Source organism: Mauremys reevesii, linkage group 4, assembly GCF_016161935.1.
Source record: "Mauremys reevesii isolate NIE-2019 linkage group 4, ASM1616193v1, whole genome shotgun sequence".
Taxonomy (NCBI): domain Eukaryota; kingdom Metazoa; phylum Chordata; order Testudines; family Geoemydidae; genus Mauremys; species Mauremys reevesii.
The window spans coordinates 67,249,391-67,277,064 of record NC_052626.1 but is presented as its reverse complement, the minus strand read 5'-3'; the positions used below and the strand labels follow the sequence as shown (position 1 = coordinate 67,277,064).

Below are 27,674 nucleotides of genomic sequence, written 5' to 3'. Positions count from 1 at the left end.
CAAACTTGTTTGTATGTAAGTGCACATATTTCGCCTTTTAAACATCAATATAAATGCACCCAACGCCAATATGTGCTTGTACTGACTTCTTCCTTGATCAACAAATAGAAATTTCTGGTTGTTTGAATTCACAGCTCTCATCAACCAGCTTTACAGGAAGTAGTTAGACTGTCATGTAGAGAAGAACGGGGCCTCAAAAAATTATAAACAGAAAGTCCCTAAGGCATGCACACAGCCTCCCAGGAACAGCAAAATAGCAGGGTCTGGCCTGTTGTCCTTAATCTTTGTGGATCCATGACTAAAACAGAACAAAATTTGAGGGCAGTTGCAGGCCCCTTTTTTGGGCCTCAGTGAGCTCTAGCGAACTATCTAATTAATACTCACATTGTGGCTTGCTGGATTGGGTTATCCCTAAACCATCCCTAACTGGGTATGTCTACACTGGAGCTGGGGGTATAAATTCTAGCTTGAGGTGACATACCCGTGCTAGCTCTTATTGAATGAACATCCTACAAACAAAAGTGGGAGGGACTAGCTGCCATGAGTGCAGTCCCCTCGGAGACCATAGGTACGTACTCAGCGTGGTTAGCCCCTCCCATCGCTTGCACCACCACAGCTACAATCCTGTTTTTAGCACACTAACTCGTATGTCTCCTCAAGCTGGGATTTACATCTTCCAGCTCTAGTGTCTTTCTGGCATACCTAGGAAGCCTTGTCACATGAATCCATGCAGGTACTGCCTTCGAGCCTATGTGTCTTTTGAATTCACAACGATACCTGTGGTGATATGTGCTGTAGTAAAACATCTGCATTCCAGGGATGCTGTTCAATAAATCAGTTTCTCTTTGTTTTAGCCGCATTTTGGATCACGTTTTATTCCCTTTGCTGTGCCTGTCTACTGCACTTTGGTCACGGGGTATTCAGGTTTATGAAAATCCTGCTGTCTTGGAGAGTCTCATTGAGTAAGCCAGTGCTCTGGGTGTGTTTTGGTAGGGTTTCCCAAGAGGAACGTTTCAGGATATAGTACATAGTAACACAGCCTCAGTTCTGAGGAAGCTTCAGTTTTCAGAGATCAGGAGAACTGGGTAAAATAAGAACCAACCAGAACCTTTACCCAGTGCTGAAATCCAACCCAAACCCTTAATGAGGGTCTGAAAAGGTCAGAGAACCTTTTTTGACAAAAATGAAATGTTATAGTTTCACCTGCCTCTACACTTCATGGACAAAAAGAACAGGAGTACTTGTGGCACCTTAGAAACTAATAAATTTATTTGAGCATAAGCTCCATCAACTTCATGGACAGAATCAGAAGTGATTACACTGCAAGGGGTGACTGGTCAGGACTCAGGTATGTTGGCAAAGCTGTAATGGATGTTCAGGACTGGAATAGCAGTGGGTGCTGATAGCAGACTATTGGTAAAGAGGTTGTGGTAAGTATGTAGAGCACATGCCTGATTATTCCTATCTCCAGCACTGTAACAGGGACAATAGTAAAAAAAGAAAGTTTACTCCTTCCTGACACCTTGTTTGCAGTCTTATCAAATGCCAAGGGCTGTGTAAGCAATGAGTACTGAGTTTCCCTCCCTGCTCTGGAAGTGACTCTCTTAGGAGAGGATGTTGGTGTAGGAAGCGGGTTGGAATGGGGAGTCTTGCAGTGCTGTTGCTCATGTTGTAATAAATGAGATTTCAAGGTCCAGTCCTGCTTCCAATGGAAGCTTTGCCATTTACTTCAGCAGCTGGAGGCTCAGGACTTTTTAGGTATGTCTACACCAGGGGTAGGCAACCTATGGCACGGGTGCCAAAGGCGGCACACAAGCTGATTTTCAGTGGCACTCACACTGCCCGGGTCCTGGCCACCAGTCCAAGGGGCTCTGCATTTTAATTTAATTTTAAATGAAGCTTCTTAAACATTTTAAAAACCATATTTACTTTACACGTCTGACAAAGTGGGTATTCACCCATGAAAACTCATGCTCCAATACATCTGTTAGTCTATAAGGTGCCACAGGACTCTTTGTTGCTTTTTACAGATCCAGACTAACACAGCTACCCCTCTGATACTTGACAACAATAGTTTAGTTATATATTATAGACTTAGAGAAAGAGACCTTCTAAAAACGTGAAAATGTATTACTGGCACGCGAAACCTTAAATTAGAATGAATAAATGAAGACTCGGCACAGCACTTCTGAAAGGTTGCCTATCTCTGGTCTACACTGTACACTAAGCCCGGGCTCAGACTCAGGTTTGAGCCCAAGCCTCCCTTCCAACCACATAGAAATTAGTTTGACTCAGGCCCATGGACCCTGGTAGGGGGCTGGGTCAGATCCCATGTTTGTGACATGAGTCAGAGTCCAGGCCCTCTGCAGTGTGAAAGCAGCTCAAATCCATGTTGTCAGACTTGGGCATGGAGAGTCCACCAACACTATCCCACAGTATGGACAGAATGCATAACATGGAAGTGTTTATGGAATTATCATGACACACAATACCTACATATGTATAAGAAATACCACACACACAACCACCTCAGATACCATTTCATTCCCCCTCATGGATGGGACCGTGAATACTCATTATGTAGGCACACAAAACATCCCTGATTTCCATTGCATGCCAGGAATTCAGGACTGGCACCAGCCTTGACAGGCACACAGTCTGGATGTGTGTACCAGTTCAGGAATCTAGCAGTGTCCTGAATCCACTCCTGGCGACAAGAGTCCCCCTTCTCCTCACAAGCAGTGTGTAGGGTGCAGCAAGCCACAATAATGCAGACTGTGTGACACTGGTATCCATATGGTTTGGAAGGCAGTGCCAACAGGATTTAATCTGCCAAATGCACATTCCACCATCATCCTACAGCTACTGAGTGTGTAGCTGACCCTTCTTTTGCCAGGTCTTCTGAACTCAGGATATGGTTTCATAACGGTGGGGATAGTGACTCCATTTATAACCATGTCATTTGGTGGGAATAATGTCCCAGCTTCTCCATGAAGGTAAAGTGCCCATTTCTGGAACACCCTGGCATCACACACCCTCCCAGTGCATCCAACGTGAGGGTCCATGAATCTGCCCCTGTGGTCAACCAGGGCCTGCATAATGATGGAGTAGCACCCTTTGTGGTTTATGTGCTCCTTGTAGTGGGCAGACTATGGGCACATGAGTCCCATCGGTGGCCCCAGTGCAGTTTGGAAAGCCCCAGTCTCAAAAAGCCAGCAATTATTTCAGGAATGTTTGTAATGCCTGCCCCCTTTTGGTAAATCTCAGTCCCCTGATCACCTCACAAACTTCTGCCAACAACAGACCCACAGCTGATTTGCCAGCTCCAAACTTGTTAGCCACATACCTGTAGCCATCTGGGGCAACCAGCTTCCAGGTGGCTCTCGTGACCTGCTTCTGGATGGGCATAGCTGCCTCATGTGGGTGCCCTGACACAGGAGGGTAGTGACAAGCTGATCACAAACCTCCAGGAACATCCGCTTCTTCATGTGAAAATTCTGACCATGCTATTGGTCATCCCAGGGCTGCATGACGATGTGATCCCCCCAGTCTGTGCTGGTGGCCCTGCTCTAAAAGTGCTGGTTGACAGAGGGGGAATCTGCAGCTAAGGCTACAACAGGCATGAGCAGCAGCACCACCTGGTTCACAGCCTGCATGTCAGTATTCCCCTTCAGAGGTGTCTCTGGCAGTTCAAAAACTGCTGCCAAAATGCTCACCAGCATGTTGCATATGCTCCGCCTTTGTCCTGAAGTAGGATGGAGAGCATGAGGTGGAGCTGTTCTTCCAGCAGGGCAGGATCCATGTTGGCTCTGGCTGCAGGGAGTATGTGACACAAAATGGCTCAGCTGGATGTGATTGTGGTCAAACACCCCCCAAAACTCTTCCAACCAGCCGTGGGCAAGTTCTCTGATGACTCCCTGGGGAGGGTTTGCAGCAGAGGGCCTTAGGAACCTTGGGATAAGATAGTAAATGCCCACAGAAGCTGGAGTTCTGATTCAGGTCTGCAGAGTGCAGTATGGACACGCCAGCATGGTTGTGAGTTTCTACTGCAGTGCGGATGCTCTAGCGCAGGCTTGAAAACACAAGTTCACAAACCCGGGCCCTGCAGACTCGGACTGTGTGTGCAGTGCAGACATACTCTCAGTCTCCAGAACTGACAGTTATCGGCACTAAATTGACTTTAAAATGTTTATAATAAAAACAGAGTAGGCAGAGAGCACGTCTGTTTCAAAGCCAAGATAAGATCTGGGAAGGGGACACCTGAACTTTCCACTTTGCACACCCTCTCTATGTGATAATGAGTGGGTGAACCTCAATAGGTATGATGTGAAGGGCATCTGAAACAATGTAAAATATTATGCAAATAATATTGGAACCTCAGGGTTTGGGTTCAGTGTTCAGTTGAAGTTCTGGGTGAAGGACGAAGTCAGATTTCATTATATTTCAATAGGTTTTCCTGGCCTTACTAATTTAGGATCTGCTTCTGCTCCTGCTGAAGTTAGTGAGAGATGAGAACGGCTATTTATTTTCCTAGAAGTTTTAGTTGTGCAAAGAATACATAATCAGGCTCTTAATGTTACAAAGGGGATAAAAAGATACTGACTGAGGATGAAAAACTAGAAACAATTTTGGCTAAAAACCATTCCAAATGTTTTTATTTATACAACAGATTTAAAAAGTAATAATGTGAAACTCATAATCTCTAGATGACTTACTTGTAGCCATTTATCCTTAAATTAAATGGCTCTGAAAGGGTTGTTACCACTGCCAGAACCATGTGCAATGTTCATGCATCTATAATGCTTGAGAATGAAAGCAGCTGTTACTCTCCCAGGGCTTGGAAGTGCAAAACTAACTATTGGAGGGACATTGTGTGATTGCTGAACATTTGAAGAGACATGCTCAAATGGCTTGTGCCTGGAATTTAAGCTGTGTTTTGGGGGAGTATGTCAGTTTTACCAAACCTAAAAGGAATGGAAATTTAAAAAGAAAAAAGTTTCAGAGTTTGTTATCACTAGTGAAAATTTCCCCTCCAGTGTTTGAAATTCAAGAGCATGAGGTTGTTTGAGAACCAGAAAGTGAAACTGACTGTATACATCTCTAATATTTTTTTGAATTACACTACGCTCTTGGAATCAATTATATCTTTTGGCAATGAATTCCACCAGTTAACTATGCATTGTATTGAAAAAGTATTTTCTTTTATTGATGTTTGTTGCCTTTCAATTTTATCAAACATCCCCTTGCTCTTGTAGTATGAGACAGAGTAATCTGAGCACCTGACTGATGATCACTATAGCATTCATTGTTTTCTGGACCTTTATTATGTCCCCTCTTCTATTCATCTCCTTTCCAAACTAAGCAATCTTAATCTTTTTAACTTCTCCTCAACCCTGTAATAATTTTTGTTGTCCACCGCTGAAAATTTTCTATTGCTGCTAATCCTTTTGGAGATTGGTTTGACAAAACTTACACTCTCACCATGAAAAATGTATTTATATAATGGCATTGCAGTAGTTTCAGTATTCTCTGTCTCTTTCTTCATGTATTCCAATATGTTGCTTGCTGTTTTCCCACCTCTGCACATCAAGTGCTGGGTTTCCTTGATCTGTCCACGGGGATGTTCAGGTACTTACTCTGAGTGGTTACAGTGAATTTAGAATCCATTAGTTTGCATGAGTAATTCAGTTCCTTCCAGGGTTTATTACCGTGTACTTGTCCACACTGAATTTCATTTGCCTTCATGTTGCCCAATTATCTAGCTCTTTTAGGTCTCTTGGGGTTGCTTCCTTTTGGAAATAGCAGGAAATTTGGCACCCTAAATCTTCAGAATCCTTCAGGATCTGCAGAGGCTTTAGGTTCTCTGCGTTGCTTCCCATCCCACCTGTATGACTCCTGCAATAGCTGTGCTACTAGGGACTACTCCATAGGCTGTTGCCCTCAGGCACCCTCTAAAGGGGAGTCCCATTGCAGAAGCAGAAACCTGATCAAGACTAACACTGAGGAAATCAGAATTAATGTGCACAGGGGATCCCAGTATCCCTGGATCACCCACCTCTGTGGGGTTAGGAGAAGGTGGGAATGATGCCATAGAATCCACCCTTCTGTGTTTTCTCACAGAGCTGGGATCCTATAGATTTCCATCGCTTCTTCGCACAGAAGTAGAGAAAACTATTTGGCCATTATATCCAGCTGGGCATGGCATGGCTTGTGCCATCAGACTCTGCTGCTGTATATAATTTGTTCTGGTCTTTAAATTCCTAATGTTGCACAGACACCAATAGTCCCTTTGTGTTTTTAAGCAAATAGTTTACCACTGTTTTTTCTCTTCAGCCAAAATCTCTTTCTGCTCCAATGTTTTTCAGTGGGGGCTGAAGCTATGTCCTTGTCTTGCTCCACTCCCAGTGTCTGTATTGATAGTTGTCAAATGTCAGCATTACGCTGTGTTGGACATGTAATTGTGTAATCTACATTCTTGGGAAAGCAAGCTAATACCTAAGATTGCTACATAGCCATAGGTGGTGAAATCTGTACCTGTTCTATGAACAGAAAATGGAATTCAGGTTCCAGGACTGTCATGCTTGCACCAGAAGCCCGGCATTAAATTCACTCCATGTGACTGTGGGAGTCATTATTGACAACTGGCTCATCAATGGCTTTTCTCAACCACTTGAACTAATATTTTTCTTCGACCATATCAGCTGGAATCTGCTGGCAAAACCACATCTCTTGTGAGCTGGGAGAGCGTTCAGGCAGATGGAGTCTAGCCCACTCTGTGTAATAGGTGCTAAACATGATTTGGCCCTGTCTACACTGGCAGCCAAACTATTTTCAACCCAAGTGGTAAGTGGGATGTGTTGTTGACATGTCAATGCTGAGTCATAGTGTTGACAGGACTTCTGTTCGGGTTCTTACACAGCCCTCATCACCATTGTATCTGCGCATCTGCCAGAGTGTACTAAGGGTATGTGCACTTGGAGATGAGTCTCAGCTCAAGGAGACATATTTGTGCGAGCTCTGATCAAGCCAGCACGCTAAAAATGAATTGTAGCTGCGGCAGTGTGACTGGTGGGAGGGGCCAGCTGCCCCGAGTACATACGCATCTGAAATGCTAGGCACACACTCAGGGTGGGTAGCCTAGGCTGACCAGACAGCAAGTGTGAAAAATTGGGACGGGGGTAGGGGTAATAGGAGCCTATATAAGAAAAAGCCCCAAATATCGGGACTGTCCCTATAAAATCAGGACAGCTGGTCACTGTATGTTAGCCTCTCCAGCCGGTTGGGCTACGCTCTGCTTTTTTGCATGCTAGCTGGATGAGAGCGCAGGTCTGTCTCCTCACGCTGGGAATCACACCGCCAGCTCCAAGTATAGGAAAGCCCACAGTGATGTGGCTGTGTGTGCCATTGTGTGTCACGCTGAATTTACTTCTGACAAGTTAGTATGCCCCACTCCCATGTGCATTGACACACGTGTCTGTTCTAGGTGACCAGAGTCCCCCAAGCAGAGAAGAGCAACCTGAGGGGTTTGGATGAAAAGGCTTACCTGTCCTCCAAGCTGCTGAAGGCCGGAGAAGACCCATACCGACAACATGCTTTTAACCAGATGGAGAGCGACAAACTGAGCAGTGACCGGCCCATTCGGGACACAAGGCATTACAGGTACCACACTACCCTTGTTCAAAGCCAGGGCCACCTTCTTATGCTGAGGCCCCTCGGTTCCCGTTACCCCTGGCATCCCTGTGTTGTCATGCCCCCTGTTAGTGAAGAACAGTTTGTGTGCATTGGAAGGGTCTCTCTTTCACCTAGCTTTCTGTCTCTCCAGCAGGATATTGGGGGTCTTGAATGAAAACTCACAGACCCCTGCTGTTCCAGCGCTGCACCCCCCCCCCCATTGCTATGCTGTGCCAATAGCCTTAACCCAGACCTCCAGCTCCATCTTGTTATTTCAGCCCTGCATAGCCCTGTCATTGCAACTCGAACCGCCCAACCTGCACCTGTCCTTCTTGACTCCCCCCACAGATTTCCCAGTGAACATCCATCCCGACCTGCAACACACTCTGTTAGTCCAGACCTGCCCTTCTTCCCGAACATACCTCGCCTCTCATGTCCTCACCCTCTCTGGCCTGCAGTGTTTTGGAGCAGTGAGAGCCAGTCTTTCCACACTGTGTGGTGGGTTTGGGATGTGTGCAGATGGGATTCAGATGAGACCAACACATTTATTTACTATTCACACCAGACATTTTTCATACATTTTGCAATACACCCACACTCCTGGCTTTATTTCACGGTGGGGAAATCCATTCTGCTGACTAAAGTTCTCCTTAAGCCATTAATATCTTCACTGTCTTAAACTGGTACAATGATCTTCCATTTCTATAGTACCTTTCACCCGAACGTGTAACACAGGGCTTTGATGACTGTATGTTTGATGATGGCAGGTGTGGTATAAGGGCCTGAATAGAAATAGACCCACTCTACTCACTTCTGAAATGAACCTTTGGGGTGGAATGCAGACGCTGCCTGACACTGCCCAGCAACACTACTCAACAGATTAGGGCAAGAAGGGAAACTGCATAGGAAATGTATGGAGCAAGGGAGTAATTACTTAAACTGGAATCAGTACTCCAGGGTTAACAGCCACAGTCTTACCCTTGGCGCTGTTGGACCTTTTGTGACTGCAGGTGGTCAGGATCTTGGCTACATACCTCCTCTGAAAGATGGCTCCTCCAGTAGCACAGAGTTACGCTCCAAGCACCGTGCTAGGGATTGGTTCATTAATGACACAAAGGCAACAGTGCCACATATGGAATTAACAACACACCACTTCCTTCTCTGTTAATCAGCTTTTGTGCTCTGTCATAGAAAGGGGGCAGTTCACTGGTGAATTATTGTTTATCTATTTTGATTGCTGTAGCACCCAACGTGTAGTAAGTGGTTCTAAAATAGAGGAAAACGGTCTCTGCGTTTTACAGCAAACAGTCTAAGGATGAGAATACACAGTGATTCCTGTAAACCTAAGGCCAGATCCAAGGCCCCTTCTTCATCCACTTTGTGCTGCTCTCACAGAGGGCAGCTGGGGATTCCTCTTGCAGAGGGGAATCCCTGGGGCTAGGTCCACACTGCAGGTGGGAGCTGTGATTCCCAGCATAGTTGCTGCAGCTCAGCTTGAACTAGCACCTAAATATAGCAGGGTGTATATTGCAGCACTGGTGGCAGCCTGGGCTAGCCATCCAACCAGCCCCCCTGGGTCCAAGCTTGGGCAGCTATCCCAAGCTACCACCCATGCCACAACATCTACACTGCTATTTTTAGGCACTACCTTGAATTGAGCTAGTGCAAGTCTGTCTACCTGAGCTGGGAACCGCAACTCCTAGCTACAGTATAGACACATCCTGAGTGACATCAAGGTGGCTGGCCCTCCCCTCCAGTGCAGTGGTTATTCTGGAGGCATGTTGGACAGAATGGGGCATGTCAGGTTACACTGTGCTGTGGCAATCCTAGGCTAATGGAACACCCCCTGAAGGCCATTCCAGATCTTACAAGTTAGAAAATCCCTAAGGCTGCTCTTGCTTGTGCCAGGAGATGAACTGGCCCCTGGCTGCCTTAAAGCTCACAGGTCAAAAGGCCACCTATGACTCTCCTCTTTCCTCAGGCCCACAAGTAGAGCTGAGACCTGCCTGAACTTGTGGCCCATAGTTCATACAATTTTTCAATCACTTAGGGATCATTTGGATAAAAGAGACTAATGTTATTCTACCCAGCACAAAGAGAGGCCAAACCTTTTCATATCGGCTTCTTCCTCCCCTGTTGTGACTCTGAAATTTGCTGAGGAGCAGGGAACCCCTTTCCAAAGAAGCATAGACAAATCTCTATACTTGCCCACATCTTGTCATCTTAATAGCCTTAAAAACAAACAAACAAACCCACCTGAGTTATTTTAAAGCAATAATAGATACAATATGTCTCCTGCCTGGTCACAAGTCTTCCACTTTGTCTTGTTCAGGGCTTCTTTACATGCCTGAAAATTGCTGTAATAAGCCACTGTCACAGTAGTAAAATTCTGTGAGGGAAAAAAATAGTCAGCGCTTAGAATAGTCGTAAACAATAGCAATAAATGTGAGGGGAAAGAATGGCAACAGTTTAGTAATAGCCATAAAACAATGGTAATAAATGCTGTAATAAAAATAGAGCTAATAAGTCATGGGGAGAAGTCAGTTATTTCCCCTAGGTCCTGGGGTGGATTCAGTCTAAATGTGGCCTTGATTAGCCAAAAATGTCAGGCCCCAATCCTGAGGATGGGAATTTGATCTGAAATGTGAGAGTCTGAATTGGCCAATGTTTGTCATTGCCACAAGCTTGGGTGGCAGGGGCTATGGAGGAGCAGATCAGCCCAAATCTATCAATCATTCCCAGAACATGGCAAAGGCTGGATCTAGAATTCATGGGCTCATTCTGGAGGGGTGAGGCGGATCTCACAGTCTTTGCTGGGGTAGCAAAGAAAATTCAAAGTCTTGGATGGAGGAGATAGTGCCCTGACCTAATGGTTTTATGAAAACTTGATGCATTATCTCATAAGAGGAAGGTCTGGGAGAGCAGCCTATTGCTACTTAAATTAGCAGTGGCTGGGAATACTGTGGCTGCAGCATTCTCAGACCCGGGAAGGAAGGGGGAGCACTCCATTTCACTTAACAGAGACTCCTCTGGCTTGATGAGCTTTGAAAAAATGCTTGTTGCAAAGGCCTTCATGAGGAGGGAAGTTGCTGGGGCTGGAATCCATAAGACTTTGCTAAATCGCCCCCTCCACAAGAGAAGAGCTTATGTAGAGTACATTATTATTGCTTTTCATTAGTAGTGCTGTTGGTATATAATTCAGATTTTCAGGTTCCCTTCTTTTCTCATCTCAACGTTTTGTTTGCAACTACTATAAATAGCCACACATTCCACATCAGAACACCAAACTGGAATTCGGGCACAAACCGAGCTGAGTTCAAAGGTTACCAGCAAATCATACATGGTGAGCTGCAGGAGAAAACAGATACTCGGGGTCATGGGAATAAATCCTTGTTCTCCTGGGGTGTAAGAAACCCTGGTACAAGTTCACCCTAGGCTAAATCTTGGCTCTTAGTGCGTGAATAGATTTGTGTGTCTCATATCAATAAAGTCAGACGAGAGAGTGTTTTTCCTTCAAAGACATTTAAACCTCCTCATCCCCTAGCATTTTTGTATGGGTTCAGATTTTATGCTGGCTTCTAGTGAAGCAAATTCCAATTTTGATACAACCTTCCATTTGGCAACACTGTAATATCTCGATCCTGATATTTTCCTGGTAGTGTAGAGGAATTATTTTCCATTGCCAAGCAGAATATTAATGGTTGAAAGAGAAGCCATTGCCCATGGGCAGATCTTTAACAAAGAATGACAGTGCTTTCCCTTCTCAAGGGCCTGGCATCCAAGGATCTCAAAGTGCTTTACAAACCCTAACCATTGAAACCTCCCAACTATGCGGTGCAGATACTGTGACATACTAGGGTACAATCCAGACTAATGAGTAGCTGTGTCACCCTTACTCTCTAACCTGAGGTGCCCTTTACAATGCTTTGCTGCTGTAGCCTCCAGCCCGGATTGCTCACAAATAGCCTCCAGCCTGCAAGTCACTCCCAGCTATGTCTGTGTGTGTGCTGCAGCCAGCCAGCCACACCTTGGCATTTACCAGCCTTGATTATTCTGCAAGGTGACCCCAACACACTCCAGGTCCTAGATTTTCCCCCAGAAGTGTATGTCTTATACTGTCCAGCACAGCCTTCTTCTGGACAATACAAATCTATCTAAAGTCTGTTATTTCTTGAATAGAAATAATATGCACATAATCTGAAACCCCAAATGGAGTTTCCCAATACTTCAGTTTAAACGCACTGCATTAGATAAAACAATACAAGAAGTTTATTAACTACAAAGAGATACATTTTAAGTGAGTACAAGTAATGAGGTATAAAAATCAGAAATGTTTACAAGAAAATAAAGTTAAAACACTACTGGTGCCTAGCTTAAAAGCTATATCAGATTCAAGCAGTTTCTCAGCATATGCTTTCAGAAATCTTATTGACCAAACTTCATAGGTCAGGACTCCCATAGTTCAACGAATGCTTCCTTTGTTGCTTCTGGTGCTGTGACTGTGATGGGCAGGGAAAGAGAGGGAGGGTGCCTTGGGATGTTTGTCCTTTTATTGTCAGTCCTCCTTTTGGAAAATATTTCCAGCTGGGTATCAGGAGAAAAAAGGTCTATATGGTAGGATGTTCCCTGCTGCTTTTTTCTCACCTGTTTGAGCTTCCTTTGTCTCCCCTTCCTGCTTGATGACTGTTTACTGCTTAAATGCAATTAAGCAGAGCACACATTCCTTTGTTTGAGACAGACCAGTTTGCCAACCAGAGGCTTGGTCTATCCTATAAAGTTAGGTCGACGTAAGGCAGCTTACATGGACCTAACTCTGTAAGCGTCTACACTAAAATGCAGCTCCCACTGAAGTAACTTGCCTACTAAACCGCCTTAATAACTCCACCTCCATGAGAGGCATAGCACTTAGGTCGATGTAGTTAGGTTAAGGCCGTGTCAGTGTAGACACTGCATTGCCCCCATTGACTGTTGCTGCCTTTCAGAAGCCATTCCACAATGCCCAACCTGACAGTTAAATCGGTGCAAGCCTTCCTGGTGAGGACATGCACCGCTGACACAAAGAGTCTAGTATAGATATGCAAAAGGGATTTAATTACTGTAATGTCTGTATGTCGACATAACTTAGGTCCACTTAATTTTATAGTGTAGACTTGCCCTCAGTTTGGAACATGTGTTAATAACACCATACAGTGGAATCTTATAACTTCAAAAACAGTGTTGCCACCAGGGGCGGCTCTAGGCACCAGCGGGCCAAGCGCCCGCTTGGGGCGGCATCCTGGGGAGGGCGTCATTTGGCTCCGGTGGAGCTCCCGCCGGCATGCCTGTGGCAGGTCCACCGGAGCCCGGGACGAGCGGACCTGCCGCAGTCATGCCTGCGGCGGGTCCCGTCTTCCCGCGGCTCCGGTTGAGCTCCCGCAGGCATGACTGCGGCAGGTCCGCTCGTCCCGGGCTCCGGTGGACCTGCCGCAGGCATGCCGGCGGGAGCTCAACCGGAGCCAAATACTGCCCTCCCCAGGATGCCGGAGCCGCGGGAAGAGGGGACCCGCCGCGGGACTGGGGAAGGGCGGCGCAGCGCTCCGCGCTGCTTGGGGCAGCCTACTTTGTAGAGCCGCCCCTGGTTGCCACACACATTTTATCCGGATAATAATGAACAATGAATTATGAGTTTTCAAATGATACCTTACATGACCTATTTTGTACAAAGATGATTACAATAGTGTGTAGTGTGTGGATACAGGGGTACATTCTGTCACAGATACTTATTACCCCTGTTCTACACAGGGGGAAACAGACTTTAATCAACTCGCTCAAGATCACACAGCAAGTCAGTGGCAAATCCAGTACTCCTGAGACCCAGTCCCTTGCTTGAACCACTAGACCTCACTCCCTCCCAGTATTGTAGGTCAGGCTGCAGTACTGTCAGTGTCTTTTTCTTTTTAGTTCTGAACTTTTATCCTATTTTCCTTCTTAACCCCATTGAGCTCAGCAGGGGCTCCCACGGTAGGCTGGCAGTGTGGTGTTTGCAACCCCTGTGCCACACTCGGCTGTTTTTCTTGGGAGATTCCAGGCATCTCGCGCAAAGGGCTGCTGTGTATTGTATCTGGTTTGAATGTTTGCCCTCCCATGTTTCAGATGTGCTTCTGTGCACTATGACGCAGACCTGCCAGCAACCAGCATCATCATCACCTTTCACAACGAGGCTCGCTCCACCCTGCTCCGCACAGTGAAGAGGTAGGTACCAGTGGGAGAAATGGCTCTTAACCCTCAGGGAACTGTTTGGTTGCTAGTCCAGGGATCTGAGATGGCTCCTGGCAGTAAAGAGCAGGGCGGAAAAGTCCCCAAATGCAATGGGCCCCCTCTCCAGGTGGTTTCTGATCTGACCATGAGCTCAGCATCCAACAAGAGGACAGGAGGTTGGCCAGGCGTTTGTGTCTGCATGGGTCATGCAGGGAACTGTGTGTGTCGGGGGGCAGATAGACAGGGAGTTTGAGGGAACTGTCAGCAGCAGGGAGGAGGCTGTTTGAGTTAGGCCCACAAACACTTTCAAGGGGCAGCCAGGCAGGGAGTATGAGGGAAGCTGAAGGGAAAACAGACTATTGGAGATGGTTTCAGGAGGAAGATAAAGGAGTTGCAGGGGTAGTCTCAGGGAAGAATCAGCAGCTAGGTCCTAGCTGGGTCATATATTGTAGTAATGGTTCACACTGGGGTGCAGCAGGAGTCTATTTCATGGGAGGGGGGAGGGGCACAGTCTGAGTGTTTGGAGTGAAAAGTGATGGCATTGAAGTCTGATGGAGACTAGGCCTCTGTCACCTGATACAACACTTGGAATTGCTCACTGATGGAACAGCACTCGACTCCATGGCACAGCCCCTGCCAACCAGAAGCACCCCAGTCCAACAATGTATGGGGCTCTCTTCCCTCAGCCACAGTGGTAGCCAAAAGCAAACAGGTGCATCAGGTGGGGCAGCTCTGAGTGTCAGAGTAGCCCCAACCAGGTGGGAGCATGAAAATATCTGCTGCTATTCATACAGCAAAGCAATATTTCCACCAGCTCCTTTCCTTCCCCCAAATCCCTGTCCCTGCTGCAGAGCCCAGACAGGTTTTCTACCTTTATTTTTCCAGAGACTGTGCCCTGCGCCCTCTCTGAGATATCAAATACTCACTCAAAAGCTCCCTGAAGCAGGCAACCAGCCCAGGGAAAAGCCTCCCTCTCCTGTGGAGACTGGCTGAAGAGAAAGAACAGCTCATCTGGAAAGTTCAGCTGAGGGTACCTTTAGCAGGAATGCAGTGTTCATTGGCACTGGTTCTCTTACTGAGTCCTGAGGGTTTGCAGGGCTTTGCTTTGTGAATAAATAACAGACTCTTTCAAGTGTGCTGGAGCTGGACTCATGGATAGAAGGCTGGCTTTCTAAGTCTCTTCCCAGTTTGGGGCCACCTGGTTTCCAGAGGTCTGAATGTGCCACGTTGGGCATGAGTTATTGCTGTGCGCAAATTGCTGCTGAGTTCGCCTACCCAGGCAGTGCACCCACCACTGTGTCATTATGGTAAAACATGTTGGGATGAAAAAAAAAAGTATGAAAAAAACAAAACTGGGAGTACTTGTGGCACCTTAGAGACTAACAAATTTATTTGAGCATAAGCTTTCGTGGGCTACAGCCCACTTAATCAGATTCATGCAGTGGAAAATACAGTAGGAAAAGATATATATATACACAGAGAACATGAAAAAATGGGTGTTGCCATACCCTCTATAACGAGAGTGATCAGTTAAGCTGGGCTATTATCAGCAGGAGGAAAAAAAGCAACCTTTTGTAGTGATAATCAGGATGGCCCATTTCCAACAGTTGACAAGAAAGTGTGAGTAAGAGTAGGGGGAAAAATAAGCATGGGGAAATATTTTTACTTTGTGTAATGACACTCCCAGTCTTTATTCAAGCCTAATTTAATGGTGTCCAGTTTGCAAATTAATTCCAGTTGAGTAGTCTCTCATTGGAGTCTGGTTTTGAAGTTTTTTTGTTGTAATATTGAGACTTTTAGGTCTGTAATTGAGTGTCTGTCCCATTTGACCAATGTCACGGGGTGTGGGGGAGTCAGGGCCCTGCACCCCCCACTTCCTGTGATTCACCGTGACTCTCAGCCAGCCAGTAAAACAGAAGGTTTATTAGATGACAGGAAAACGGTCCCAAGCAGGGCTTGTAGGTACAACCAGGACCCCTTAGCCAGGTCCCTCTGGGGGGCAAGGATCTTAGACCCCAGACTTGAGGTTCCCTGCTTCTTCCCAGCCAGCCCAAAACTGAAACCAAAAACCCCTCCAGCAGGCTCTCTCCCACTCCTTCTTTCCCCCTATCCCTTTGTCCAGTTTCCCGGGCAAAGGTGTCGACTCGCCCCATCCCCCTTCCTGGCTCAGGTTACAAGCTCAGGTACCGTCCCTTACCTAAAGTCATCCCCTGCTCTCCCATCTCCCATGCAGACAGTCCCAGTAAAACTAAACAACATTCCCAGGTCAATCCACCCCGCTCCCTACCTCACAACATAGCAGAGGGGCAGTGCTGGCACATGATGGCATATGTCATGTTGGTAGATGGGCAGGTTAACGAGCCTCTGATAGTGTGGCTGATGTGATTAGGTCCTATGATGGTGTCCCCTGAATAGATATGTGGACAGAGTTGGCAACTGGCTTTGTTGCAAGGATAGGTTCCTGGCAGGGGCGGCTCTAGGCACCAGCAAAACAAGCTGGTGCCTAGGGCGGCAAAATGTAGGGGGCGTCCCCTGCAGCCGGGGAGGGCGGGAGGCTGAGCCGGCGGACCTGCCGCCGTCATGGCGGCGGCAGGTCGACCGGAGCCTGGGACGAGTGGACCTGCCGCAGGCATGACTGCGGAGGGGGCGCTCGTCCCGCGGCTCGGCTGGACCTCCCGCAGGCATGACTGCGGCAGGTCAACCGGAGCTGCGGGACCACGGCACCCGCCGCAGTCATGCCTGCGGCAGGTCCACTCGTCCCAGGCTCCGGTCGACCTGCCGCAGCGGGAGCTCAACCGGAGCCGCGGGAAGAGGGGACCCGCCGCAGGACCGGGGAAGGGCGGCGCAGCGCACCGCGCTGCTTGGGGCAGCGTGATTTCTAGAGCCGCCCCTGGTTCCTGGGTTAGTGTTTTTGTTGGGTGTTCTATGGTTGCTGGTGAGTATTTACTTCAGGTTGGGGGGCTGTCTGTAAGCAAGGACTGGCCTGTCTCCCAATGTGATATATGCCATGATGTGCCAGCAATGCCCCTCTGTCATGTACATTGGCCAAACCGGACAGTCTCTATGTAAAAGAATAAATGGACACAAATCAGACATCAAGAATTATAACATTCAAAACCCAGTCGGAGAACACTTCAGTCTCCCTGGTCACTCGATTACAGACCTAAAAGTCTCAATATTACAACAAAAAAACTTCAAAACCAGACTGCAATGAGAGACTGCTGAATTGGAATTAATTTGCAAACTGGACACCATTAAATTCGGCTTGAATAAAGACTGGGAGTGGATGGGTCATTACACAAAGTCCTTTTTGCTGATACAGGCTAACACGGTTGCCACTCTGAAGTATGAAAGGGACTCTTCTAGTCTATTTATCACTTGTGAGTCTGCAGAGGACCACAGCGATATTAAGCAAGGGGAGGCATAAAATTGCACCTGCTACTTTTTTTATGGCATCTGGTCAGGCTTCCAGAACAGCTTTAGGTCTAAAATTGGAGCAGGTGTGTTGGGCCCTGCATGATAATTAGGGCTTGATTGGTTAGATAACTAATCAAAATTAACCATTCAAAGAGCACCTGTTGAAAGTTCTATGAAATTACATGGTTATAACAGAGTACTTTATTTTTCCTAAACAGAACTTAAGTGATTTTAGTTGCACTTTGGGGATGATGAATGAGGAATTGGGGATGGAGGAGAATAATTGATGAAAATAAATGACAGTAAGGACAACATTTTCAAAAGCAGCCATTGGTTTGGGTACCCAACTTGCCATTTTGGGCCTGATTTTCAGAGCTGCTGAGAACCTGCACTTACAGTTGATGTCCATGAGAGCTGTGGATGCTCAAAACCTCTGAAAACAGGACCCAGATATCTCAAGTTGGGCATCCAAAATGGTGGCTGCTTTTGAAAATTTCAGCTTTACACTAGGTAATTTTAAGAAGAACTACACAAGGGTGGTACCACTAGTTCAGCTGAACCTGTGTGAGACTGGTGGAACAAGGCTCCCACAACCAGATGCATTTTTACCACATTGGTTAAAATTGTCTACACAAGGGATGCCATCAGGGCTAACACAGTGGCACTGCTGGAGGGAATTTTTTCCTAAAGTTCCCTAGCATAGAGAAGACTGTTCTGTGCAGACTGTGCATGGCCTTGTGATTTGGTTAGCAGGCAAATGCTGCTGGTTCAAGGCATACAAACTGTTTAGGCCACAAGGATTTGTCTTCAGCTTAGAGGTAGCTGTGGAGGAAGAAAAAAAGTCTGATGCCTGGATAAAGAGACCAAATGAGAGACTAAATGAGAGAGGGAATGCAGAAAAGAATTAGAAATAGCCTGGATACCAGCAGCTATTAAAGTGGCATCTCAAAGAGCTTGCCTGCTGGCATCCTGTGATGTGCAGGAGATATCTGTGCTTGTCTGCTTGACATCTGTTGCTCTGCAGGAGACAGCTGTCAGTCATGAACTGTTTTCTCGCTTGACATGCCCTGCTCTGCAGGAGACGGCTGTCATTCATGGACTGCTCGCCTGCTTGGTATCTCTGCCTTGCTAGTCATTAAGTGAAATTACCAGTTTCTGCCATGCTGGCCAGTCCCGCTGACACAGTGAGGCCTTATGTGGATGGAAAACAACAGCTGTGTTGTCTATTTTTTATTTACTGATTTTTAGGGTGTGAGGATGCCATTTGTCTGTGAATACAAATGTATTGGGTGTACATTTGTTTTTTAAGATAACAGGGCTGTCAGTAGATCAGTGCCCATGCTAAGTGATTGTGTAAATTCTGGTGGAAACATTGCCATAGAATACAAATGTATTTCGTGCAGCACCTTTCATACAAGCTGCATCCCAATATGCTTTGGCAAGTTCAATAAATAAGGGCAGATAAAGAGAGAAATTCAGAGTAAAAGAGGAAAGGGATGTATTTTCTGGTGAGATTTGAAATGAAATTGAGAGTCTGTGAGCCAGAGAGAGATAAGAAGGAGGATTATATAGATGGTCAGATCTGCAGAGAAGAAGACTCTCACGTCAGCATTGCTGATACATCCATGATGAGGCAGCGAGGGGACATTGATGCTGCATAAACAGAGGGAGCAATGAGAAGAGTAGAGAGACATGAAGTGCATTGGGGTGGGGTGGGGGGGCAGAACAAACTGAAGTTGGTCCATGCTTCAGACACGAGGAAATTTCGAACTGGATTTTGAATAGTAGTAATGCTTAGCTCTTTTATAGCACCTTACATCTGAATTAACATTAACTAATTTTCATGGCACTCTTGTGAGGAAGAGAAATATTATTTCCTGTTATCTACACAGGAAATATTGGAAGTGTTATAATCCCCATTTTGGAGATGGAGAAAATGAGACACAGAGAAGTTAAGTGTCTTGCCAGGGGGCACACAATAGGTAGTTGCAGAACTGAAATTAGAATTGAGGAATTCCTGACTCCCAGCCCTATTTGCTGTCCATTAGACCATAGTACCTCTAATGAGGAAATCAGTGGAAGTGTTGATGAAAAGGGTGTGATGTGTTTGTTTCCTTTTGCACATGTTGGAGTCTGGAGATCTGGAACTTGTGGACAAAACCGTTGTGGAAGTTGTAGTCATAAAGGTGAGAGGAGAAGAATGCCAAGACAAGGGTTTCAGGAGAGGTGGGATCAGGGAATACACAGGCAATACTGTAGAGGAGGCAGGAAAATTTAGATGATAGGTGGAGCTAGACCAGTCTTGTTAAATATTTTCTCTAAGAAAGTGGTAAACTGCCTGGGCCTGGTATTCCACTGCCTTTTGGCTTATGGTCACTGACACCTATGAAGAGAGGGTACAAAATGGTACCATTTTGATTTGGGTGCATTTTACACTCACTTTACACAGGTGTGAATTACTACCCAAAGCACAAGGTAGTCCTGCACCTGAAACTTCCAAATGACAGTGATTTGGGAGAAGTTGCAATCATCAGAGAAAACAGAAAAGTAATGCTAAGGGATCTAGAGAGGGTTGAAATGTGAACCAGATGTAGCAAATGAGATCTGGCTTGGAAAAATGCAGGCCGAGACATCTAGGGAAATATAAACTGAAACACAAATATTCATGGGCAGGCATGTGGAAACATAACTCTGAAATAGAGTGGGATGAGATAGTGAACGGCAAAACAGTTATGTGTTTGCAGGGTGAGATAGCAGTAAAAAAGCCAATGCAACATTACCTAACCAGATCAGCCACACCATCACCGGTTCATTCACCTGCACGTCCACCAATGTAATATATGCCATCATATGCCAGCAATGCCCCTCTGCTATGTACATCGGCCAAACTGGACAGTCTCTAAGGAAAAGGATAAATGGACACAAATCAGACATTAGGAATGGCAATATACAAAAACCTGTAGGAGAACACTTCAACCTCCCTGGCCACACAATAGCAGATTTTAAGGTGGCCATCCTACAGCAAAAAAACTTTAGGACCAGACTTCAAAGAGAAACTGCTGAGCTCCAGTTCATCTGCAAATTTAACACCATCAGCTCAGGACTAAACAAAGACTGTGAATGGCTAGCCAACTACAGAACCAGTTTCTCCTCCCTTGGTTTTCACACCTCAGCTGCTGGAACAGGGCCTCATCCTCCCTGATTGATCTAACCTCGTTATCTCTAGCTTGCTTCTTGCTTGCTTATATATACACCTGCCCCTGGAAATTTCCACTGCTTGCATCCGAAGAAGTGGGTATTCACCCATGAAAGCTCATGCTGCAAAACGTCTGTTAGTCTATAAGGTGCCACAGGATTCTTTGCTGCTAATGCAACATTAGGCTCTGTTAGCCTAGGTTTTTAAATAATAATCTCACACTTCTCTCCTCTTTATGGCCCTGATCCAGCAAGGTGCTTGAGTAGGTACTTAACTTTAAGCACGTGATTAGTCCCATTGAAGCCTGGGAGTTTGTTCCATGCTTAAGGGGCATTATGGAAGAAGGCCTGAGTGGGCAGAGGAAGCAAAGCAGTTGGTGAGGCCCACATTGTTGACAGAGAGAAGCAGGTAAAGGGAGACATAAGGAACAAGACTCACAATGTAGATCCGATTGGAGCTGCACAGGGGCTGGAAGGTGCGGATGAGAAGTTTGAACTGGCTGTGGGGAGTGATGAGGCGCTAGGGGAGGGATTTGAAGAGGCAAGGGAGGTGGTTGGATTGACAGGTGTGGAAGATAATTTTAGCAGTTGCATTTTGGACAGGTGGGGGCGGACTTGGGAAAGCCAGAGAGTTCTCAACACCTCTCTACCAGAAAGTTATTGACAAGTTAGAGAGTGATCAAAGAACTGCAGAAATCATTATAGGGCTTGAGGGAAAGGTTTATGAGGACAGATTAAAAGAACTTTGGTAAATTTGTACATCTGAACTGAACAATGACGACTATCCCTGATCCCCAAGCGTGGTAGAGCCCCTCATTCCTCCATCTGCAGGGGATTGGCAACCCTCCCTAGGACAATGGGGCCTGAGTGCCTTGTGCCCAGTGCTTCCATCTAGTGGCTGGTTGGGGTCCTGGTCCATGACTGGGTCTTCTATGTGCTATGACAATACAAATAATAAATAATAACAATCACCACTCATGGAATATTATAATATATAACAGGACCGACAAAGAAAGATAAACAATACTTTATTTCCAGGAATGATGGGTAAACTAAAAGAAGGGCAAGAGAACAGACAAAGGAGACAAGGATATCAAATAAACAAGTAACTAATCAATCCTGCAACACTGAAATCTCACAAACTAAGGGAATCTTTGGAGAGAGCCCTTCAAATTCTCCCCACAGCCTTATTTGGGTGCTGGAGTCAGAGCTCAGAGTAAGGGGTTAGTGTCAGCAACATAGCTACAATGGTGCAAGTGGTGCAGTCTCATCAGGGCCCACAAGGTTATGGAGGCCCAACCAGGCAGACTGTTGCTCCAGTACTTCATCTGGCACATGGGGTTGCAACGCCACTTGCTTAAATTTGGCCCCACCTCCCCTCCAGCACTGCTCAGGTTTAGTCAGGACAGGGGTTGGCCAGGCCAAATTTGAGTGAGTGATGTTGCCACTTGACAATGGGATCACAGAACCACTCAGGTATGGTCCGGCTGCGTCTCCATCATGATACTCCAAACCTGAGTAATGTTATGACCCTGTGTGCTTGGTCACATTATTTATTACTCATCACTCAAATTTGACCCATACCATGTGAATGCTGGGCGGTGATGGGAGCCAGTTTTGCTGCTGAATGGCCAGGTTTGGGAGGAGCTGCCCTCGCCCAGGATGGGAGCAGAGTGCTGAGTCAGCAGGAGTGCCAGTGAGTGGCCAGGAAGGTCCTGGGGGTGGTGGGTGAGGGGCAGAGGCAAGTGGTTGAGGGATGTTGGGGGGGGTGAAATTGAGAATGGGAACATTTTGGCTGAATATCAGGAAAAGCTGAGTGACAGTTAAACCCATAGGGCTGTGGAACTGTCTCACCCAAGTGATGTGATGGAAGTCCCGTCGTGTGGGAATTTGGATATATAGTACATTGGGCAAAGCACTAGAAAATGTACTGCTGGGAGTAATCCTGCCCAGGTCACTGTATGATCGAATAACTAACCCTCAACAGGGTTCTTTACCTCTTATAGGTGTGGAAGGAAAGAGGCAATGCAGTATCTAGTGAGATCCCCAGTATCATGTGTACTGGGCTGACTGCACCTCTGACCCCTCCTGTCCTTGTTGAATGCATCCCTCCTGGTCCCAGGCCTCTAGCCATCACCAAGCTCTGAGTGGAATCGTGATTTTCACATTCTCAGACTGGGCCCTGGCTTGCGGTCCCATGATACTAACTGTGATTACCTCAGCAGGTCTGACTTGTGTGTCCAGACCCAGCAATTCTCATCCCGTCTCTGGAGCAATGGCAATGGTAATCAGTGACCAAACAGCCTCCTTAAAGCAAAGTATTAGCTGTTTAGAACTAAAGCTTATTTTCCCTAAGGCTTACCGTTCCCTGGATATGGGGAGCCCTGTGTCAGCCTGTCTCCCTAGACAGCTGGTGACAAGTGACCCCCTCATCTCTCCCTGAGAAACGCTGTTTAACTCTTTAGAGTTCTGTTGGTTTCCAGGCAAAACAAGCTTGCATCTTCCTTCTAGACAGGATCCTTGAAGCTACCAGCTTGCCCTGCAGTTTTTCAAGTATATGCTGGGGTGTCTTTATCTAGAGCTATTGTGTTTCTTTGTGGTTTGCTGTTCCCACAGCCGCCTATTAAGTTAGATCAATAAAGTCATATAAGAAATTCTAATAACCCACCATCTTCTACAGTAAGTTTACCTCACTGAACAGGTCATGGACAGTATTCATACCATTATCACATATCAGTAATCATAGAATAAATAAAAATCAGCTTCTTGTCCATCACACCCAGATTTAGGGTGACCAGACAGCAAGTGTGAAAAATCAGGATGGAGGTGGGGGGTAATAGGTGCCGATATAAGACAAAGCCCTGAATATTGGGAATGTCCCTGTAAAACTGGGACATCTGGTCCCCCTACTCAGGTTACAAACAGTGCAAGCAAAAGCCTTTGTTTAATAATGGTGAGGTCCTTCTTTCCTTCTTGGATTCCTGCAGTGTTATGAACCGCACCCCTGCCAATCTCATTCAGGAGATCATTTTAGTGGATGACTTCAGCTCAGATCGTAAGTATCAATCCTCACTCTCTTTCTTTTGCTTTTCTCTCTCTCTGATTTTCTCCTTCACTCACTCTGTTCTCTTTCCCTCCCTTTCAAAGATTCTCTCTCTTGCTCACTTGCCAGTTGGCAAAAGAAGAAAGAACAGGGAAAGGAGAGAGGCTTTTCTGCACGTAGTTTAGCTGTCAGCCATGGCAAAGAGGCCGTGTTTTCCTCTTTCCTATTCTCCTTGTGTGAGGTTGGTAGTTCTGGCCAGGTTGCCAGAGTACCCAGTCTGGTCTCATTAACCACCTTTTTATGTGTTGTTTAACCCAAATATGGTGAGTGGTGTAGGCCAGCAGTGTCTGATTAGATGGGTTAGAGCAGTGGTTCTCAACCTATTTATTATTACCTGGGCCACAGGTTGAAAACCACAGTGCCCCCTCCCCCCCCGACTCCTATGCTCACCGCCGCAGCCCACACCCAGAGAGACCCCTCCACAGAGTGGGGCCAGGAGCGTACCCTGCTGTGGGGCTGAGTGGCAGGGCGGCCCCGGACCCCGCCGTTGCACAGGGCAGCCTGGCAGCCCAGACCCTGCCATGCGCACCCTGAGGCCTTCAGCACACAGCTAGGCTGCAGCTATGTGCTAATTGGGCAGCATGCAACCCATGGACAGTGGGCTGAGAACCACTGTGTTAGAGAGACCACAGAGAACTGTTGCAAACTCTCATGTTCTACATACAGACTGGCTTTTGCCCTGGGCCCAGGCTGGGATTGTCATGTACCTAGTGCATCCCTGGGGGTAGTTCTGGGTGAGATTTTGCTTCAAGAGGTACCCGACCTCCTCCAGCAAACTGGTGCAAAGCAGGAGTGTAAGCTGCATGATTCTGGCTAGTTCCACAGACTCGTGGCTCTGCCCTGAACTCCTCCATTCCACCTTTTGGGTAATTCATTCCCCTAAATGCACTAGGAGATAGTAATCTATGCACTCCCCTGAGCACAGGGCTTGCATTTGTTCCTGGCTATTGTATAGGGTGACCAGACAGCAAATGTGAAAAATCGGGACAGGGGGTGGGGGTGGGGGGGTAATAGAAGCCTATATAAGAGAAAGACCCCAAAATCGGGACTGTCCCTATAAAATCGGGACATCTGGTCACCCTACTATTGTATGATGGGGTTGGGGTACAAGGGGCTTCCACAAGGGCCCAGGACAATCTAGCACCATGTTTATTATAATAATTAATTACGTCGTCAGACTATTTTTATAGTGTTTTATAGCATTTTGTAGTGAACGTCTGCAGTACCCCGTGAGTTAAGAAAGTGATACTGGCTGCATTTACAGATAAATAGCTTTGCCCAAAATTTTCAAAAAGTGGCCACTGAGTTTGGGTGCCTGAGTTCCTGGGTGCCAGTTTGAGACTCCAAGAGCCTGATTTTGAGAAGTGCTGAGCACCCACAACTCCAATTTGAGGCAATGGGAGCTGTGGGGCTCAGCACCTCTGAGAAGCAGGTCCTAAGTATCTCAAATTGAGCACCTGACAATTCAGTCCCAGACTCAGTTGCCACTTCTGCAAATGTTGGCCTTGAACAGTTTGAGGCCAGATTTTCAAAAGAGCTCAGCCAGAAGCTCCCATTTAGGCCTCTAAATAAATGGCAAGATTATCAAAAGTGTCCATCTCCCAGATGCTCCCATTGGTGTCAGTGGTAGCTCTTGGGTGCTGAACACTTCTACAAATCTGGCCCTTGGTACTTCGGTTTCCCCAAGGACACACAGAGGTTTGGGTCAGAGCTAGGAGGTGGATTTCTGGGCTCACTCTTGTTACATTCCTGGTGGGTGAGTAACCTGAAAAGAGATTCTTGCATTCACCTGAAATGGACCTGTCCATTGCTGGGACACAGTCTTCCCTTATGACAGATGTCCAGCAATAAGTCAGTAGTTTTTTACTCAAGAGCTCCTGCCACTACATTTGAATGATACAGCAGCTGCCAAGCTGCCCACAGAAGAGCAATATTTCAGAGTGTGTGTCCTTGAAAATGGAAAAAGAGATGCCAAGAGAAGCACTTTGGCTGGTGGCCTTAGCGTGTCTCTCCAGAGCACTGAGGCTGTGGGAGGATGATGACAAGCAAAGGGCTCTGCAAGATGCAGAAAAGTGCATGGGATAAAAGAACTGCTTGTGGGGGGAGGGAGGCGGAGAGGGCTCAGGGGAAATGGGCTTGTGATGGAAACTTTTGCCCCAGTGATATCTGTTAGTGCAGGACTTAGAATCATAGAATATCAGGGTTGGAAGGGACCTCAGAAGGTCATCTAGTGCAACCCCCTGCTCAAAGCAGGACCAATCCCCAACTAAATCATCCCAGCCAGGGCTTTGTCAAGCCTGACCTTAAAAACCTCTAAGGAAGGAGATTCTACCACCTCCCTAGGTAACCCATTCCCGTGCTTCACCACCCTCCTAGTGAAAAAGTTTTTCCTAATATCCAACCTAAACCTCCCTCACTGCAACTTGAGACCATTACTCCTTGTTCTGTCCTCTGCTACCACTGAGAACAGTCTAGATCCATCCTCTTTGGAACCCCCTTTCAGGTAGTTGAAAGCAGCTCTCAAATCCCCCCTCATTCTTCTCTTCTGCAGACTAAACAATCCCAGTTCTCTCAGCCTCTCCTCATAAGTCATGTGCTCCATCCCTCTACTCATTTTTGTTGCCCTCCGCTGGAATCTTCCCAATTGTTCCACATCCTTCTTGTAGTGTGGGGCCCAAAACTGGACACAGTACTCCAGATGAGGCCTCACCAATGTCGAATAGAGGGGAATGATCAACTCCCTCGATCTGCCAGCAGTGCCCCTACTTATACAGCCCAAAATGCCATTAGCCTTCTGGGCAACAGAGGCACACTGTTGACTCATATCCAGCTTCTCGTCCACTGTAATCTCAGGTCCTTTTCTGCAGAACTGCTGCCTAGCCACTCGGTCCCTAGTCTGTAGCAGTGCATGGGATTCTTCCATCCTAAGGGCAGGACACTGCACTTGTCCTTGTTGAACCTTGTTGACTTGCCAAAGTATAGCCTGTGGACCAAATGTATCCCACAGAATTGTAGAGGGACCCCTGTGCCTTATCCAGGGCCGGCTCCAGACCCCAGCGCGCCAAGCGTGCGCTTGGGGCAGCCTTTTGCCAGCAGGGCGGCAGGCGGGTCCGGAGGACCTTCCGCAGTCATGCCTGCAGGAGCTCCAACGGAGCCGCGGGATGACCGGACCTCCCGCAGGCATGACTGCGGCGGGTGCGCTGGTCCCGCGGCTCGTGTGGACCTCCCGCAGGCATGACTGTGGAAGCTCCACCGTAGGCGCGGGACCAGCGGCACATCTGTGGGAGGTCCCGGCGGAGGCGCAGGACCGGCGCCCGGCTGCGCGAGCGGCGCAGCACGCCGCCCTGCTTGGGGCGGCGGAATTCGTAGAGCCGCCCCTGGCCTTATCTCCTCTTTCATGTGGAGATGTGGCCTTCTGAGCCTATATGGCCCAGCATGCATTGCTCCACCGTGAGCTGAGCGAAAGGTCACTTACCAGATGCAGTCTGGGATGTGCAACCTTGGTGTTGTTTAATGTATTTCATTTAATACAAATTAGGTGTGACTTGGTCTCCCAGCAAGTTGCCAGTTGGACATCCCTATATTAGACAGTGGAAAAGTGAACCCAAGGAAGATTGTTGAATCACCATGGCTTGGATTAAATAAAACTAAGCTGAAAACTATCCCAGAGAACAGATTGTAGGGAACAACCTTGCAGGATCTAGTGGGTGGAGGAAATGGACTAGATCACCTAATAGAGTAGGTCTCTTTCCTCTCTAGCTTCTTGGATTCTCTGCACTTGCTCCCTGATGTCCCTCAGTTTCTCCTGCTCCCAATTCTACACCTACAGCATATGCCCCTTTGTTCTTCTGCAGTTCTGAACTCAAACTGGCTGCAGCCTGAGCCCTTCAGCGCATCTGGGGAGCTTTGGCTCAGCAGCCATGGAGGAGGACTGTCAAGCGAGCAGAGCTCTCTTGGGTGCACTTTAGACAATGGGATTAAGGCTATCGGGTTGATTAAAGTGATATTAAGTGAAAGCAGTGCTTTCCCTGCATGGAGACACATAAGAGCA

The 27,674-nt window shown here is 47.0% G+C and overlaps 1 protein-coding gene across 2 annotated transcripts in view; it reads left to right on the top strand.

The window, feature by feature from the left end:
• Positions 1 to 27,674, top strand: part of GALNT16 (polypeptide N-acetylgalactosaminyltransferase 16) — a 137,235-nt gene that overhangs the window by 75,755 nt on the left and 33,806 nt on the right. For both annotated transcript variants that reach the window (XM_039538961.1, XM_039538960.1), the window contains 3 exons: positions 7,484 to 7,659; positions 13,804 to 13,902; positions 23,508 to 23,575. In XM_039538961.1, the coding sequence (XP_039394895.1) occupies positions 7,604 to 7,659; positions 13,804 to 13,902; positions 23,508 to 23,575 (223 nt within the window). In that variant the 5' untranslated portion in view covers positions 7,484 to 7,603. The remainder of the gene's footprint in view (positions 1 to 7,483; positions 7,660 to 13,803; positions 13,903 to 23,507; positions 23,576 to 27,674) is intronic.